General features: G+C 33.5%; 1 protein-coding gene across 1 annotated transcript in view; it reads left to right on the forward strand.

The window, feature by feature from the left end:
• The window catches only part of PTPN1 (protein tyrosine phosphatase non-receptor type 1), a 64534-nt gene that overhangs the window by 21001 nt on the left and 23235 nt on the right, over window positions 1–20298 (forward strand). Inside the window, exons 2-3 of the mRNA XM_031951629.1 lie at window positions 15860–15950; window positions 19449–19549. Coding sequence (XP_031807489.1) covers window positions 15860–15950; window positions 19449–19549 — 192 coding nt within the window. The remainder of the gene's footprint in view (window positions 1–15859; window positions 15951–19448; window positions 19550–20298) is intronic.

Genomic DNA, 20298 nt, shown 5'->3' on the forward strand with positions numbered 1-20298 from the left:
ATATTCAAACCTGTTTTTGCTTTGGCAGCCACCTCTCTTTATTTGGCAAAGATTTGCTATTTACCATCAGACAAACCATGACTAAACTGGGTTCTAATGGTTGCCCAGTTGTGGCATTTAATTTATAATGCAAGACATATGGAAGTAGAAATGGAAGGATTTGACTACCACTTGTCTGAGGAGTCAAGGATAAAAATAATAATTCCAAGGTTATAAGCCTGGGAATCTGAAAGAATGATTTTACTCCTTTGATAGAAATAGGAAATTTGGAAGAGGAGGAGTATTTGAAACACAAAATGAATTGTGTGTGTCTGTGTGATAATATTAATAATAATGTGATAATAGTTAAACCCATGGGAGCTGATGAGATTATCAAGAGTGTGTAAAAAGAGAAAACAAAAAGGCTTAGGACAGAATCTTGATGGCACCAAGTTGGTGGACATGATATATGTATGATTAGTGAACAGGGAAGATTGAGTTGGAGAGTGATCTATCAGATAATAGATCTGACATCTATATCAGAGAAGAGAGAATATTCAGGAGAAGCAAGTAGTAAAAAAGTGCTGATTCTTTTTGTCAACATTAAGTACCTATGCACCGATTCTTCTACTTAACTACAACTTCCTTGTTGCTTTTTGTTTGTTTATAGCAGAATGTCAAGATGGATATGATTCAGCCCCTCTAGCAATCTGACCAGGCCAGTCATTAAACAAGAATCTCACATCCATTTGTCAAATTAAAGTTCATTCTGTTCATTGTTGGAGAGTTTGTGGGAGAGAAAGACACATTACAAATTCATATAACTATTCTGAAGGGCATTTTGGAATCCCCTTTGTCTTAGCACCATCAGAAACTGTGAGCAAAGCTCATCCATGAACTGAATGGAAAATTCATAGGGCATGGCTTTCCATACAAGAATCTCTGATAATGCAGGGACTTTTGACCTATAGTAGCATCCTTTAATTTTGTTGACTATATGGTTCTGCAGAGACATTATCCATTCCCGAAGTTTTCTATTTATCTCCACTTTCATTTTCACTTTTTGCTTTATAAGAGTTGAATCTTGGGTAGACATAGTAATAAAGTCTGAAAAGTTTGCAATTTAGAGTGATAAAAGGACAAAATGAGCAAAATCAGGAGAACATTTTTAATAATGTCTATGGGAATTTTATTTTTAAGGGAACATTGAAAGTTTTCAAAATTCTAATTAATAAGTAACTGGTATTGATGTTATGATTCACACTTTTTCAGGGGATAGGTAGTAAAAATTGAAACAAAATTTTAAATTAAGATTAATATTTATGTGTTACAAGGGACGGTTGGGAATGGTGTGGGGGAGGCTATCATTAGAAAGGGATAGTGATTTTTTTCAAAATGAAAGAGTATCAATAAAGCATTTAAAAAGTACACTATCTAATTAAGTTGAGCTGTAATGAATTACATAATGATGTCTTACATATTTTAAGTTCCTTGAGGATAGGTATTATATCATTTTATCTTGTTTGTCTAAGGGTACTTAATATATTTTAAATTAAATATTTCATTAAAATTTTTCTAATTGTTTTAAACATTCCAGAATATATTTTACTTTTCTCTCCTCATAAACTAAAGGATTTGATTTTATAGCAGATGGTTTTTATATAGTTTTTACAATTTCAGTTGTGCTTGCTTTATGCCAGACAGTGGAAATTCAAAGACAAATTGCATAATCTCTCCCCTCAAAGAGCTTACATTTTATGGGTGGAAAGAAGATGGTGTTTATGTGTTGTATGTTTTGTGCATGTGTTTGCACATGAATGTTGTTGTTAACATTGTACACAATGTTAATCATTACTTGTTAGGATTCTTACAAGGTGCCAAATCAGTGGAATTGATGAGATAATGATTCTCTAATTTATATGTATTTAGTACTTACTATAATTCCACTAGATCCACACCTTTAAGAGAGCATATATAAGGAGGAGCTCTCAGAGCCAAAGGACAGAAGCCCACTAGAAGCTCTGGGAGGAAGAGACAGATACATCCCATCTTCCACCTTTGTGCTGGCTGGAGACATTTGGAGGTAGCTAGAGGCAGAAGCTGGCAGAGGCAAAGGACTAGGGGCAGAGCTCTCAGAGTCAAGGATAGGCCTCTAAGAAATCTAACCAGGCCCTAGGAGAAGGACACAATAAAGGATTTGGACTTTAACTCCTGGCTGCATTTGGGGTGATTACTTTGAACTGAAACTAAGGCTGCCTCCAGAAGCCCCCTAAGAAACCTGCTCCCAGAAAACAATAAATTTTAGAGAAGAACATTACATTTTGGCGCCCAAGAACCTTCATCTATGACCCAGAAATCAGGGTGAATACAACAAGGAAACTTTGCCTAAAAGGTTAAAATAGTATTTCAGTTAAAATTACAGATGTTTAGAAAACAGCCTTCTTTTCTAATTCAAGGAAAATGTGTAGAGAGCATTGTCACACTTATGAAAAGCCAAAGTTTGATTATAATTTGGGAGCAGATCACTAAACTGTTAGAAACTGTACAGTACACATCTCCTTGGTTCTCTAAGGAAAAAGAATCGGATCCAAATGAGTGGAAATTAGTAGAAGACCAATTATGTCAATACTACAATGAAAATGGACCTGACTCAATTTCCAAAGATATACTTTATACATACAATTTAATACAACTGGCTTTAGAAAATTGTATGTTATAAAATAAGGAAAAAGACAAAAGAGCAGGAAGGGAGGAGTCAAATTAGGTGAAAAGGATGAAGAATCAGATAAGAATGGAGTTAAGTGCAAAATTCTGAGTGTGGCACTTCACAGCAGGCACATTTCCTATCCCCTGACCTACTTCCCTCAATTAACCCTTCATGGGTGGAGGGAGAAGGAGGGAGGAAGAGAGGCAGTGACACAATCAGCATCTCCTATGAAGCAGCCTATGACAAGATTACAAAAGGGATTGGTTATGGCTAAGAGAGAAGGACAGGATATAGCTGATTTAAAAATAAATGCATACCCTGTGATTGAAGAATTTGACTCTTCAGGTCAAAAAAGGAGAAGATACACTCCTTTTAATCTGGAAAAAATTAAGGATTTGAAAAAGGGTTGCACTCTTTATGGGGCTACATCATCTTATGTTAAGATATTACTAGATAGTTTGGCTTATGAAATCCTAACCCTTAGTGATTGGAAATCCATAGCAAGGACATGTTTAGAACCTGGACAAAACTTATTGTGGCTTTTGGAGTATCATGAATTATGTAGGATTCAAGCTCAACGCTATAAGCAAACTGGAGTTAACATACAAATCACTTTTGACCAACTAGCAGGTGAAGGTCAGTATGCAGAGAATTCAGCACAAACTAATTACCCCATAAAAGCGAATGAGCAAATTGCTACTGCTGCAATAAAAGCTTGGGCCACCCTCCCAGGGAAAGATCGAGGGGAAGCCTTCACACAAATAGAGCAAGATCCTAGTGAACCCTTGCGGATTTTGTGGGATGTCTGCACACAGCTGTCACAAGAACTATTGGAGAAAATGCAGCTACAAGAATTATGATAAGACAACTGGCTAAGGAAAATGCCAATGAGATTTGCAGAAGAATTATATGGGGGCTACACAAAGATGTTCCGTTAGAGTAATCATAAAATGCTGTGCCAGAGTGGGCACAAATGCTTATTATACCCAGACTATGATAAATAGGGGAAGACGGGGTCCCTCTTGGCAAGGGACTTCTAGAAAAACTCATTAATGTTTTCAGTGTGGAATAATAGGACATCTCGGCGCCCATTGTAGATATAGAGAAGACAGGTTGAGAGAAGACTTAAAACCCTATGTCCAAAATGCCACAAGGGCTTCCACTGGGCCTCAGAATGTAAATTGACCCAGGGAAATGAGAGGCAGGGCCCAGCTTCAAGATATCATACAAAAGATAGGTGGGGCATGATGGCAGCTGAGTTTACACCCAGAGTCTTTAGAAAGTCAGCACTCTGATGTGATCAATCAGCAAAAGAGCAATCAGATGGCAGAAAGGGATTACAATTGGGGAGAATACAGTCTTTTTAAACCAACAAGGCAGTGTCCAGTGCAAATAGCTCCAATGTAATTGCCAAGTAATGAGGAGAAATCCCCAAAGTGGTAAATAGAAGGGACTATTAACTGCCTGGGAGAAAGGGTTTACTTGTATTTCTGCAGATGGAAAAGGAATCAGATGGGTGCCAACGATCACCTGGCTCAAAGAGACAGAAAAAGAGAAAAATCTCCAAACAGTGGAGAAGACCTAAGAAACATCTGACACTGAAAAAGCACAGCTCATAATGACTATTGCAGGATTTGAAAACCAGCAGGAATCATTGGATTCCTTGAGATGAAAAATTCTTGATGAGACTATTACAGGACTTGCAGGAATTATTGGATTCCTGGCACATGAATTAGTGGACAATAGATTCCTCTTGGACTATTTTTAGGACTTATGGACATGTATAAATTCTTCATGTTGATTCATGTTATTTGTTACTTCACTACTAGCCTGTGTTATATTGCTATGTGCTTATGTAATTATGTGTAATACCCCCCCCCCCATATTGATGGATTTATGTATATCTGTTTTAAGGGTGAGTCCCTTCAGAAACCCACTAATCTGATTTGATTTCCCATTTCCTTTGGTGTTTTCATCTCCCTAAGATGTCAGGGAGGGCGTGATCACCTCTTTTTATGGTGTTTTCACTCCTTTTTTGAGCAGTCAAGGAAGGCATGATCACCTTCTTTTGGGGGGTTCTCACCTCTTTGAGAAGTCAGGGAGGTCATGATCACCTATGTTCTAAATCATAAGAAAGCGGGAGATGTTAGGATTCTTACAAGGTGCTAAGTCAATGGAATTGATGAGATAATGATTCTCTAATTTACATGTACTTAGTACTTACTATAATTCCACAAAATTCACACCTTTTAAGAGAGCATTAAGGAGGAACTCTCAGGGCCAAAGGACAAAAGCCCATTAGAAGCTCTGGGAGGAGGAGACAGATTCATTCCATCTTCCACCTTTGTGCTGGCTGGAGACAATTGGAGGTAGCCAGAGGCAGAAGCTGGCAGAGGCAAAGGACTAGCGCGGCAGAGCTCTCGGAACCAAGGAGAGAGATAGGCCTCTAAGAAATCTAACCAAGCCCAAGGAAGGACACAATAAAGGATTTGGATTTTAATTCCTGGCTGCATTTGGGGTGATTACTTTGAACTGAAACTAAGGCTGCTTCCAGAAGCCGCCTCCCAAGAAATCTGCTCCCAGAGAATAATAAATTTTTGAGAAGAACATTACTGTCATCACTCTCTTTATAAATAAGAGAGATAAAAGGATGATAGGATCATAGGCAATAGAATCATACATTTGGGCTCGAAGGGATCTTAGAGACTAATTTTTGAAATTTTTAGTTGTCTATAAGTAAAGTGAAAGATAAAACAGAAGTGAAAGTAGTTTTAATTTTTAGACATTTTACTTACAGGAACAATTCTGTGGTTCATGCATTTAAATAATATTGCTTGTAACAGTCATCAATTACTGTAAGTCATTGATTCATTTTATGCATATTGATTTCTGCCCAAGGTGAAATTTGTGATATTAACAGAAAGTGTAAGTGATTCCTTATTTCTCACTTTAAAATTCTTGTGTTTTTCAAAAAAAAAATTAAATAACCCTGATAAGAAGGTAATTTTTATATAATTACTTAGTAATAATAACTCTCTTCATTTGCTTTGCACAGAGCCAGGAAAATAATTGCCTCATATTGTCATGATCTTAGACTACCACCTTTCAGACTCTTAAAAGACCGAAATTTATTTCACATGCTTTAAGGTTCCTGTGTAGGAGTGCTTTTCAACAGTTTGCTTTCATTACCACAATTCTACCATTATCATTGTTAAGACGATCCATTTTCAAGTGAATCTTGTCATTATTTGCCATTGAAATATAAATTGTGGTTCCAAAGCTGTACAAAGACCTCTGAGAAATTGAAAATAGTTATTTGCCACAAATAACTGTAGATGTACAAATACTGTACTTTTGTTCTCATAAATGTTTTGGGGTCAGAGGTAATGACTATATTTGTTAGTATTTTTGAAAATTTTAAAATCTTAAAATGACTAAGCATTATGATTCTTTTAAATCTTAACTTTTTAATTTTTATTTTTTAAAATTTAAGTAAAGTTCAAATTGGCTTAGTGTTCAGATTTTACAACTTAAATTTTATTTCTTGATATGCAAAAAAAGACCCCTCAAAAACTTTCTGCTTCATCTTCTACCAAAGTTAAAAAACAAAACACTTATGAGGATAGCTGTCTGTGTAGAAATGTTATCATCTCTTAGCACAGTCAATTTGAATGAGTTGTGGTACACATGTTAACCATTTTAGCTTACAAATCATTGAGAGTTAAAAGGGACCTCAAAGGCCATTTTATTTAGTTCAACACGTTCATTTTGTAGAAAAAGAAACTAGGCCTAGGAAGGCTACGTCATATGTCCAAGGCCATACAGGTATCAAGTGTCAGTATCAGGTATTGATTTCAGAGCCTGAATATAAATTTCTTCTGTTTTCCCTGAACTTTGTACAGAAGATTAGGCTGTCTCTATGATGTCTATACTATTAAAAAATTAAATCGTGACCATATTCTAAGGAGACCAATTATGGAAAGAAAGATCCCCTATGTATCCATAATATTCCTAACACTTTTGGGGGTATCAGAACTAGAAACAAAGCAGGTATCCATCAACTGACACCTCCAATGTCTAAATGAAAATAGTGATACATAAATGTAGGAGATTATTTCAATGCTATAAGTAATGTGAATATGAAGAATTCTTAGAATACCATGTGAATTGATACAGAGTAAAATAAGCAAAACCTCCAAAAAAACTATATGCAACAATTATGATAATGTAAATGAAAGGTTTGTTGTGTCTCCCCAAAAGGGATGATAATCAACAAGTATTTATTAAGCACCTACTGTGTTTCCAGACACTATGCTAGATGTACTGGGAGTTACAAATACAATAAATGAAGTGATCTTTACTCACAGAGAGCTTATATTTTAATGGGAGAGAAAATAAGGACTTCTACATATAGAGACTTACTTCAGAGCTATTTCAGGTTCATTTTTAGGTCACTGCAATAAAATGTCACATTAATTTTTTGGAAAGTTAGGTTTTACACTGTCCTGTCATCTATTAATGTACAAAAGTGTTGTGTCTAAAAAAAAAAAGTCCAATGTACACATAAAAATTAAAAATACTTTCATTAAAAAATGGTAACCATTATCTGAACCTTCAATGAATTGTAATATTTTTGCTGGTAGAGGATCTTGCCTCTCTGTTGATGGCTGCTGACTGATCAGAGTGGTGATTATTCTAAAAGTTGGGATGGCTCTGGCAATTTCTTAAGATAATGAAGTTTTCCACATCTATTGACTTTTCCTTTCACTTCAAGCTTAGAAAACCATTGTTTTTATATATATATAATAACCAAAGTTATTAATTTGTCTAATTTCAGTATTGTTGTATGTCAGAGAATAAAGAGGCCCAAGGAGAAAGAAAGAGGGAGATAGAGAACTACCAACTACCTATTGGTGGAGCAGTCAGAACACACATTTATCCATCAAGTTTAACATGATATGGGCATGCAGAGAAAGAACTCTGGGAGATGACTAAAAACCATTACATTGAATTCCCAATCCTTATATTTATGCCCACATGCATTTTTTATTTCCTTCATAAGCTAATTATACAATATTTCAGAGTCTGATTCTTTTTGTACAGCAAAATAACGTTTTGGTCATGTATACTTATTGTGTATCTAATTTATATTTTAATGTACTTAACATCTACTGGTCATCCTGCCATCTGGGGGAGGGGGTGGGGGGAAGAGGTGAAAAATTGGAACAAGAGGTTTGACAATTGTTAATGCTGTAAAGTTACCCATGCATATATCCTGTAAATAAAAGGCTATTAAATTTTTAAAAAAGAGAGAGAGAGAGAGAGAGAATTGATTAAACCAAAAAAAAAAAAACAAAAAAAAAAACCATGATATGGGCATGGTTCATGACTCTCCAAAACAATTTACAGCAATAACATCAAAAATCACTAATCATAGACATCATAGCAGGTATAATAATAATGGAAAAGTTTGAAATATTGCAAGAAATAGCAAGATGTGGCAGAGACATATTGTGAGCCCATGCTGTTAGAAAATGGTATCAATAGATTTGCTTGACACAAGGTTGCCTGTATAAAAAATGCAGTATCTGTGAAGTGCAATGAAACAAGATGTGCCTGTGTACAAATAATTATAGATTATAAATTCAAGTAGTTAAATTGGAGGTAGTTTGAGATAGAAGGCACTGTCATTGAAGGGATCATAAAAAGATGACCAGTTATTACATCTTAAATGAAGAGAAGGGTTCTGTTAGGTGAAGAAAGAGTATAGGACTGCTAGTATAAAGACAGGAATCATGTTGAGGAACCAGAGAGAAGGCAAGTTTGCCTGAATCCCTTGTGTGAGAAAAGAATACTGTCTGGCAAGAATAAAATTATTGATGGATTAGAGGCAAATTGTGAAGGACTTTAAAGGTTAAATTAGAGTTGTTTGATTTTAGAGGCAACAGCTAGAGTACTAAGTAGAAAAATGTCAAGGTCAAGATGGTAACATTTTGACAGCAGTATGGAGGGTAGATTACTCACTTATCTGGAGAGACTGAGGCAGAGAAATTATCAGTAATCTAGGCACAAGGCAGTGAGGGCCTAAATTAAGCTTTGTGAGTAGAGAAAAGATAGTTGGATTTGAGGGATGAAGTAAAATTAAACAACTGATTGGAAATGTGGATGGGATTTATTAATTTGGGAGGTTGGAAGAGCAATGGAAGTAGGGAGATTATTTCATTAACATGAAGATTATGTATATGGAACAGTACATATATTATCATACTGAGTTAATATGTATTAATTTTACTGCTGTGCGCTCTTGCTCTGTGTGTGTGTGTCTCTCTCTGTCTCTCTTTCTCTTTTTACTGGTTAGTACAAGGAATGGTTTACTGGGGAAGTAAGAGATATTCAGAAATGAGTGATAAAAAGCAAAAGGATTTTACAGCCTAGTAGAAACAGTCAGAGCTTGTATCAAGAACACAAGAGGTAGATCAAAAGCTGTACAAGAGAAGGCAAAGATAAATTTCAGGTTGTAGCAGTGAAGAAAATACTTTTATCAATAAGGTTGATATCAGTATCTCAATTAGGTTGTAATTCTATCAAAGTAGTAATACTTCTACATATGTGATATAATCTTTTTCCCTGTAAAAGCTCATTATTTGTCTACTTTGTGAAATGATTCTAATCTAGATTTTTCCCTCATATCTATTACTAGTATTTTAATACATATATATAGAAATATATGAATATTCAGCACTTGTTACTTAAAACATTTTACTTTTACATGGTTATAAATAACTTCCTCAACTTAATTCCTTATGCTAAAAGTTTGTGGAAATGTTTTTAGCAGTGTTTTTTTTTTTCCCCTAAATGGTATATTCCAAATTCTTCTTTTCTTTCTCTATAATTTTTAACTCCATGATCTCTTAACCAGATATATAATGGGGATAAGCTAGAAGCATTCCCAGTAAGATCAAGGATAAAATATGGTTGCCTATTATCACCACAATTATTCATTATTGTACTAGAAATGTTAGCCTTAGAAATGAGAAGAAAAAGAAATTGAAGAAATTAGAGTAGGGTAATGAGGAAACAAAATTGTCACTCTTTGCAGATGCTATGATGGCACATTTAGAGAATTCTAAAAAATCAACTAAAAACTACTTGAAACAATTAACAACTTTAGCAAAATTTCAGGATGTAAAATAGACCCACATAAATTACTGGCATATCTGTATGTTACCAACAAAGACCAGCAGCAAGAGATACAAAGAGAAATTCCATTTAAAATAACTAGGTAATATAAAATATTTGGGAGTCTGCCTGCCAAGACAAAGCCAGGAACAATTACAAAACACTTTTCACACAAAGTTAGTTCTAAACAATTGGAATGATATCAAATGCTCATGGGTAGACTGAGCTAATGTAATTAAAATGACAATTCTACCTAAATAAATCTACTTATTCAGTGCCATACCAATCAAACTGCCAAGAAAATACTTTATAGAGCTAGAAAAAATAACAAAATTCATTTAGAAGAACAAAAGGTCAAGAATATCAAGGGAATTAATGAAAAATGCAAATGAAGTTGGCCTAACTACACCAGACCTAAATCTATATTATAAAGCAGCGATCATCAAAACCATTTAGTACTAGTTAAGAAATAGAGCAGATCAGTAGAATATGTTAGATTCACAAGACACAATAGTCAGTGACTGTAGTCATATTCTAGTATTTGATAAACCCAAAGACTCCAGCTTCTGGGATAAGAACTCACTATTTGACAAAAATATCTGGGAAAACTGGAAAATAGTATGACAGAAACTAGAAACTGACCAATATCTAGTATCCTATGCCAAGATAAGGTCAAAATGGGTTCATGAGGAGAATAAGGGATAATCTCTCTCTCAGATCTGTAAAGAAGGGAGGGGGTCAGCTAGGTGGTATAGTGGATAGAGCACCAGCCCTGAAGTCCAGAGTACCTGAGTTCAAACTCAGACACTTAATACTTCCTAGCTGTGTGACCCTAGGCAAGTCACTTAACCCCAAGTGCCTCACCCCACCCCACCCCAAAGAAAGAGGATTTTATGGGCAAAGAAGAACTACAGGACATGACGAAATGCAAAATAATAATTTTGATTACATTAAATTATAAAGGTTCTGTACAAATAAAACCAATGCAGCCACGATTAGAAAGGAAGCAAAAGGCTAGGAGGAAAATTTTTATAGTCAAGTGTTTCTGATAAAGGTCTCATTTCTAAATTTATAGACTCAAATTTATAAAAATACAAGCCATTCCCCAATTAATAGGAAGATCAAAGGAAATTAAGACAGTTTTTAGACAGACATTAAAAAAAGCCATTTCTAGTCATATGAAAAAATTCTCTAAATTGCTATTCATTAGAGAAATGCAAATTAAAGTACCATTTCACACACCTCTCAGATTGGCCAAGATGACAGGAAAAGATAATGATGAATGTTGAAGGGGATGTGAGAAAACTGGGACATTGATACATTGTTGGTGGAACTGTGAACTGATCTAGCCATTCTGGAGAACATTTTGGAACTATGCCCAAAGGCCTATAAAACTGTGCCTCTCTTTTGATCCAGCAATGTTTCATTAAGTCTATATCCCAAAGAGATCATAAAAGAGGGAAAAGGACCCACCTATACAAAAATGTTTGTCACAGCCCTTTTGGTAATGGCAAGGAACTGAAAACTGAGTTAATGCTTATCAGTTGGGGAATGGCTGAATAGATTATGATATATGAATATAATTGGAATAGTTCTGTAAGAAATGATGAACAAAAGAGCCTGGAGAGACTTATTTGAACTGAGCTAAGTGAACTGAGCAGAACCAAGAGAACATTATGCACAATAGCAAGATTATGTGATGATCAACTGTGATGAACTTGGTTCTTTAAAACAATGTGGTGATTTAAGGCATTATCAGTAGACTTGGGATGGAGGGTGTCCACCAATCCAGAGAGAGAGCTATGGAATCTGAATGTGGATCAAAGCATAATATTTTCACCATTTTGTTATTGTTTGTTTGTTTGTTTTGTTTTTCCCCTTTCTTGGGTTTTGATTTGACTTTTCTTGGGCAACATGACAAATATGGAAATAGAAGAATTGCCAATATTTAACATCGAATTGCTTGCTGTCTTGGAGGGAGGAGAGGGAGAAAAACTTGAAACACAAGGTTTTCAACATTTAAAACCACTTTTGCATGTGTTGGTGATTTGTACAAGGTCAAATATGATTTAAGTAGCAGAGCTGGGATGGGAACTTGGGTCCTCTAGTTCTTTCATCTATTCTATAAGGGTTCTGGAAGAACTCATTTACCAGCCATGTGATCTTGTATAAGACATCTAACCTTTATTTGTTCTACAAGTTACCAAGTCTCACATGGTAGCAATCAACAAAAAATTCACCATATACTCAGGAACTCGCAATTCTTAGTGTAATCCAATACATAAACGAGTCACAAACATAATGTTTGGCTTTTAAGACTTACTCAAACACTTTTATTGAAGGACAGGACCAGTATCTTATTTATCTCCTCCGAACTTGGAGCATAACAAGTAGTACTCACTCAATGAACATTTATAGTAGGGAAAATCACCTGGCTGAATCTCTCTTCCTCCCTAAAATGAAGCATTTGAACTAACTGGCCTCTCAGGAACCATCTAGCTCTAAAACATTGATTCCAAACTCAGCCTTCTGTCTACTAGGCCATTCTGCTTCTATTTCCATGAACTTAAATAAGAGTATGTTCTAGATTTTTTTCCCAGTTAAAAAAAAAAAATTGCTTTGTTCACTTTGTAAGGATTATGGCATATGACAGGTCTCCATTTCCTGGTGTTTTCATATTTGATTTATGTTGTTCTCAGGGTATTATAGTTTAAGTGGCCGAAGGCTAATTATTAGCCTTAAGTAATTTTTGGAATTCATCAGCCATTTGTTTCGGAAAATATTTCAGTTATTCAAGTGCTAAAATGGAACTGTTTGAATGTTTACCTGTTGAGTACTCCCTCCAGTAATACAGAATGTTTATGCCTACTCATCCTGAACAGTTCTTGTCCATGACCTCCACATACATTAAGCACACTTTAAGTGCTGGTATCCTTTTTCAATTTTATCTTGACAGCCAAAGGATGATATATTGAGAACATTTCACTGTTAATGAATTATTTGCATATATGCACGAAATCTAAACCCTTCTGTTCAGTGTTAACATTCTAAAACATTGTCTCTATTGTGTTTCTGCCTCTCATCTTCCCTTGAGCTCACATAAGGTTCTTAATTTTATGCCAATGGATCTTCTTTCTCAGTTTGGTTAAGCCTGTGGATGAACCCTTTCTCAGAAGATTGGTTTATTGCCTGTATTTACAATCGATGGAAATGCTAAATTTCAGTTTGAAGTTAGTGAAAATAAAGATGTAGGATGGATTGGGGGTTCCCCCATTCATTTTCATATACTCTGTGAAATTTATCCAAATACTCCTGGGGACTGGAGGAGAGGTCTGTGCACCCCAGTTTAAGAGGCCAGGGGCTAGGTGAAACTATTTATTTCTAAGAATCTGCAGGTTCCATAAAAGTGAATGAAATAGCTTATTACCAAAATATTGAGAAGAGCACCAAGGGAGGAACCAAGCCCAATTGTTTGCCTTGTTTTTTTCCTCAGATCTAAAAGGTAGTATATTGAGTATGAATAGAACCCTAATCCTACCTTGAAATCCTTGCTTTGTTATATACTTTAGAACTTTTAATATGTCAAAAATAAGTATTGTTCCCTTTAGATATGGTATAAAAGCTTTTGTTATTGGGAAGGAAGGAAATAACAGATGTGTGAATTACATGTTACCAAAAATTTTTTGAAAAGTATGGCTCCATTTTGTAATAATTTAAGAAAAAAAAATTTGTTTTACAGGAACACATTGTGTGTGTAGTAATTGTAAAGAATATTAGAATGGGAAGATAGATACCTGTAAAGACCATACGGATAAATATATCTCCAGTTTTCTTATATTTTTGACAAAAGAGTTCTTTAATTGAATTAGCATCTTTGTAATCAGTGCAGACTCATCTATTATCTTCTGGTTTTTTTTTTAAAGCCACTATTTAAAATTACCATTTCTGAGACAAGAAAAAAATTAAGCATAGACATAGTTGGGATTATTTTTTGCCCATTTAATACTTATAAAGTATTTTTATATATTAAGCAGTCATAAAACTCAGACAATAATTTTTTTAAAACGTTTATTAAATGACATGTAAAATACTGCTGAGAAGATTTTACTTTCAAATGTATGTAGATATTTTGTTATAGGAATAATTTGAGGAAAAGAACTTGTGGGTATTTGTTTCTGTGTTCAAAATTTGACAGAATATACCTTTTAAATTAAAAACTCAGATGTTTGCATATATGGGTAGTATGACAACCTTGTATGTATATGTACAAATTTCTTGTATACGTGTATGTTAGATACAATGATAGCAAACATTTTAATTTCCTTGTCTTTTTATAATAAAATAGAAAACGATACAATAGTACTGATTTAATGAGACTTTGAAATTTTCATATTTGATAAGATTTTTAAATTCCTTGTATTCTAAATGAATGGAAAAATATTTTCTGATTACTTTATTATTCATGAAATTTAAATGATCCTGTAATGGTTGATTTTAGATGCTTTTGAAGATTACTTTTCATTCTTAATTTTTTTTTTTATAATTCTCTGAAGTGAAGTTATGCACTTTATATAAATGTATTTTTGCTAAATTAGTCAATTCAGTTCCACAAACATTTATTAAGTGCCTGTTTTGCATAAGACAATATCATGGTCATCATACTTTTTTCTTAAAAATTGTGACAGCCACTTCACAGAACACAATAATGACTTTCTCACAAATCATCTCTGCTATTTCTCATAGCACTACCTGGAATTTTTCCTTTGCTTTTATCACTCATCCTTGTTTTGTGGTTATTTGTATATCTCATCTGTTAGATTTTCAATTCCTTGAAAAGAGGTTTTGTCCTATATGTCTTTTTATCTATAGCACTTTATACCGTGTTTTGCATGTTATTTGTTGAATTTAATTGAATTTACATCTTGATTTGCAGTCATTCTAATGGCTTATTTAGCTACACTAATAATCTCTATCTTAGCTGGAAATGATATACTCCAGCTAAGAGCAAATATGCCTACCATCCTATCAACCATTAATTTTAATCTCTATGCTTATCATGTTAACATCAGAGATGGCTTTTGACCTACAAGTTTTTTTTTCCCCCCAAATAGGATTATGTCTAACATTGGTTTTTAAGATTTAAATTTTTATACCTTTTAGCTCTTCACTTGGATTTTTGTATAGTCCCTCACGTAAATGATACATAAACTGTATAACATCACTATGCTAATTTTTTTTGTCATTGCACAAGTTTGTAATTCATAATTTTATTTTTAAATTTTTAAAATGTCTTTAGGGTGATTCATCATAAACATCCAGAAAAAAATTTTTCTTTCATGCCTTATATTTTTATGTCCAAGTAGAGCGAGTAGCAAGCAGCTTAGCCAAAGAAATTTCATGGTTACTGACAATTCTTTATAGAGATTCTTCAACAATTTTAGTAATCCAACTAGGTCTTCTTTTCTCTATAATAATTCAATATATTGAGATCCATTTATCATCCACTTAGAGGGAGTGTTCAGTTGTTTAGGTTTTCTTGTTTACACCTTGTAAAAAATAGTGGGTAGATAGCTGACTTTCAACCCTGGAAGATGTTGTTTTAAGTAAGTCCTGATGCTTGTCAAATACTGATTGTGTGGCCCTGAACAAGTCAGTTAACTTCTCTGGGCTCCATACAACTCTCTAAGATTATAGTTTGCAGAGAAGGTGGCAACTATATGGATAGAGAGAATTTCATCACAAGTATAATCCCTATACCCAAAAGAGAGGGTACCAATTTAGTAACTACTATTTTGAGCTAGAAAACTAGGCGCTTCAAATAGATGATATTTTATTTTATTTTATTTATATTTATACTTTATTACAATATTTTTAAATTTTTAATTATATTTTATTACAATATTTAAAAGAAAAATTATTTATTATATTTTGTGTGTGTATAAAGCCCACATAATAACCAGAGATTTCAAACACTAATATTTGTTCCTTTTGTAGGATATTAGACATGAAGCCAGTGACTTTCCCTGTAAAGTGGCCAAACTTCCAAAAAACAAAAATCGAAATAGGTACAGAGATGTCAGTCCCTGTAAGTATTCTTTTCTTAGTTGTCTATATCACTACCTTATACCTTTTTTTTGTTTTTTTCCTCTGTAGAGATTGTATAAATAAGATATCAAATATTGTAGATATCTACTACATATTTATCCATTAACATCCATCTTTTATATAATACTAATAACACTAGTAAGAATAGCTAACATTTATGTAGTACTTTAAGGTTTGCAGACCACTTTACAAATGTCATCTCATTTTATCCTCACAGCAACCTTGGGAGACAGGTGCTATTATTATTACTATATTAAATTAAATTTTATATATTTGGGAGGTAGGTGCTATTATTATATTAAATTAAATTTTATATATCTTATATAGTTTAATCATAAATTATATATTAAGTATATAAATATGTTATACTATGCCATTACAGATGAAGAAATTGAATCTTAGAAAGGTTAAGTGATTTGCCCTGGGGTTACCAACTTAATATGTGTCTGAAGCTGAAGGTTGAGTACAGTGCTGTGCTCACTGCACTATCAATTGCCTTATATTTGTTTGCCTGTGTAGCAGCACTAGAGATAAGTTGTTGCATAATAGCTCATTTATTGTTGGGGGATAAGCTAGTCCAAATAAGTAAATATTGAAGACAACTGAAGATTGCTCCCTTAAATAAAAATTTTATTATCGGTTTTGAAGAGAATGTCTTATGCCATATTTGTTCACTTACCAGTTTAATTCCTTTGTTCCTATTTTATCCTCAGGTACCAAGATTTCTTTTTGAAAAAATTTACTCACATCTCAGTCCATTTTTGCTGCTAATAGATAATTTGTCCTGTGCACTTAATTTACTTTTTTTGTGAATATTCATTCCACAGGATTGTGGTATTATAAGATCATTTACTAACTATGGTTAACCCAATGAGAGAAGTCTTTCAGAACTTAACTGAAGCAAAAGACATATTTTAGGTACTTGATCATTCACAAACCGTTCTAATTTGGTAAGACTTGTGAGATTCTACACTTCATAGATATAACCTTCGAGAAACAAGGGTCAGAGAAATCAGCTCAAAAACTAGATAAAATAACGACTTTAGCAGAGTTTCATATATATGAATAAACTCTCACATAAATCATCAGTATTCTATATATTACCAACAAAATTCAGCAGCAAAGAGAGACAGAAATTCCATTTAAGATAATTGCTGTATAAAATACTTGTAAGTCTCCCTGCAAAGACAAACTCAGAAATTGTATGAACACAATTTACCAAACTCTTTTCATATAAATAAAGTCAGATGTAAACAATTGGAAGCATATTATTGCTCATGGGTTGCCAGTATAATAAAAATGACAATACTACTTAAATTAATTTATTAGTGCCATTCCAAACTAAGAAAATTTTTGTATAGCTCTATTTTATAGAGCTAGAAGAAATGACAGAATTCATCCAAAAAAAACAAAAGGTCAAAAATATCAAGAGAATCAGTGTAAAAAAATATATGAAGGAAGGTGAATTAGCTGTATCGTATCTCAAACTATTACAAAGCAATTATCAAAAAACAGTTTGGTCATAACTAAGAAATAGAGTGGTAGATCACTGGAATAGATTAGGTACACAATACACAACAATAGAAGTAGATTACTGTTTAATAAATGAAGAGATTCAAGCTTTTGGGACAAGAGCTCACTGTTCGACAAAAATTGGTGGGAAAACTGGAAAACAGTTTGGCAGAAGTTAGGTATAGACCAACATCTCTACTATATATCAAAAAATGAAGTCAAAGTGGATATAAGACATAAAAGATGATACCATAATCAGATTAGAGAAGCTTGGAATATTTTACCTGTCAGATCTATGGATAAGGGAAGAATTTATGACCAGACGAGGGATAAAGAGCATTATGTGATATAAAATAGATAATTTTGATAATATTAAATTATTATTGTGTATGTGTATGTGTGTAAGCAGTGCAGTCAAGAATAGAAGGAAAGCAAAAAACTTGGGGAAAATGTTTACAGCAGGTTTTTTTGATAAAAGCCTCATTTCTCAAATATGTAGAAAATCAAGTCAAATTTATAAAAGTACAAGTCATTCCCTGATTGATAAATGGTCAAAAGATATGAACTGGCAGTTTTTGAAGAGAAACCTAGGTCCATATACATATGTACACACACAGGGCAGAGGTTATATATCTATAATTTGTGTTTATATGTACATACATATATAATGTATTGTATCTATACAATACGGCAGCACCCATTCAGGTATCTGAGTCGGCTTTACACTGTGTCTTAAGTTTCTCCCTGACAGAAGATAATGGGACATTTCGAGACACTAAAATTGTCTCTTTCATATCATATTGGGCACAATTTGATAAATAGAAAATGAAGTTTAATTCAGACAAACAGACATAATTTTAAAAAAACAAATTTGAAAAGAAAAGAAATAGAATTACCATCATAGCTCAGTGAAGCAACAGAGAACTAAAATGTTCTATATAAATGGTAGTTCAGGCCTACCTTTCAATATTGTAGCAATTCTTCAAGGCTCTAGGAAAATACTTGAGTATTTTATTGTCGTCTTCTCTGCCATTGATTCAAATTTGCAAAATGTTCGGTATTAGGACGCAGTAGAAAATTACTTCAGCATTTTAGATTTTACTAAGTATTAGTCTGAATTTGGGAAGAATGTTGATTAGTGCTTCATAGTTGTATTTTAGTCAATTTTCACTCCATTTTATTAATATTTATGGTCTGTAATATACAATTTGACACAAATAACCCACATATGAAGTAAATTTTTAAAACTATCACTCTCAAAGTTTTCATCTCCGTGACCTTTGTTTCCCTCCCAAACTTATTCATATTTTCGAAGTCAAGCATTATTTCCCCCCTTTTCTCAAAAATAATAATTTACATGAGTGGGGTCCTTTGAGATTTATTAAAACCTTTTCCTCTTAACAACCCTGAGGGGTAAAAAGTGTAAGTATTGACTTACTATCTTGTAGATGAGGAAGCTAAAATTGTGTAAAGTTAGAAAATAAAAGAGTCTGGATTCACATCCAGTTCATCTGACTCTAGGTCCAGGATGTTAGAACATAGAACACAGCTAATTTCAAGGAACCATTGACATCCCAGAGCTAAAAATTACATGGTTTCATTTAGCTTTGCAAGGTAGTAGATCTTAAACATTGAAAGGAGGAGAGTATGGGAGTTAATCAAGGTTAGTGGAAGGCCATTCACCTGAGCTTCTGAAAAAACTCCAGGGAAGATAGAATCCCTGCAGGTGTCTAGGCCAACACCTTCATTTTATAGTTGAAGAAACTGAGGTCTAAAGATGTATAATAACAAAGCCAGCATTTGAATCCAAGGCCTTTGATTCTTAATCCAGGACCTTTCCTCTATACCATTCTATCTCCAGTTATTGTTTAGTAGGTATCTAATATATGTTTATTGAAATATTTTATATACAACTTTTATTTATGTATTCTCTCAATTAACTTCCTCTGTTCTAATTGTTTTATAGTTGACCACAGCCGAATTAAGCTACATCATGAAGATAATGATTATATAAATGCTAGTTTGATAAAAATGGAAGAGGCCCAAAGAAGCTATATTCTCACTCAGGTAATAAATAAAAAAAAAATAGAAAAATATTTGGGGGTGGTAACTTATCTTCATTGTTTTATTTAACCATTCTGGGACTGAATTTCATTACTGGTAAAATTATGAACTAGATGATTCTTAAAGGTACTTCTATCTCTGCTGTAAGTGTAAGACTATAATCTTCATGATGCCAAGGGATATCGAGGATATGAGGATTAGAGCCCAGGAGTTCAAATTTGACCTCAGATATTTACTAACTGTGTGACTCTGGGTAAGGCACTTAGCCTAAGTCTGACTCAATTTCCTCAGCTATAACTAGGGCCTACCATCTCAAGGAGGGGGAAATGAGATATTTGTAAAGCTTTTCACATAATACTTTGTACATAGTAAGTGCTTAATAGATTTTTGTTTAAATATTTAAATGATGTTAATGAAAACATCACTAATAAATTTTTTTCTCAGTGGTAATCATCTTATGTTTCACTGTGATTTAGGTTTTCTAGAAATTGATTAAAAATAATTAATATCCTAGGAAATCAGTTATCTTTTTATAGTAGAAAGTATTGAAAAAAGTAAAGCAGAATTGCAATTGCCCAAAAGAAAGATGAGATACACAAATTTAGAGATATCTCCACTCTAAATGTTCATGTGGACTAGTTATGCCTACCTATAGTAGAGCCTTCTAAGCTCATCTTGATCTGATTAGCCAGTCAGACATATTGTATCTTGACCCACTAGCTTGTAGACAAAACCTATAAATTTATGGGTGA

This window comes from Sarcophilus harrisii, chromosome 2 (genome assembly GCF_902635505.1).
Source record: "Sarcophilus harrisii chromosome 2, mSarHar1.11, whole genome shotgun sequence".
Taxonomy (NCBI): domain Eukaryota; kingdom Metazoa; phylum Chordata; class Mammalia; order Dasyuromorphia; family Dasyuridae; genus Sarcophilus; species Sarcophilus harrisii.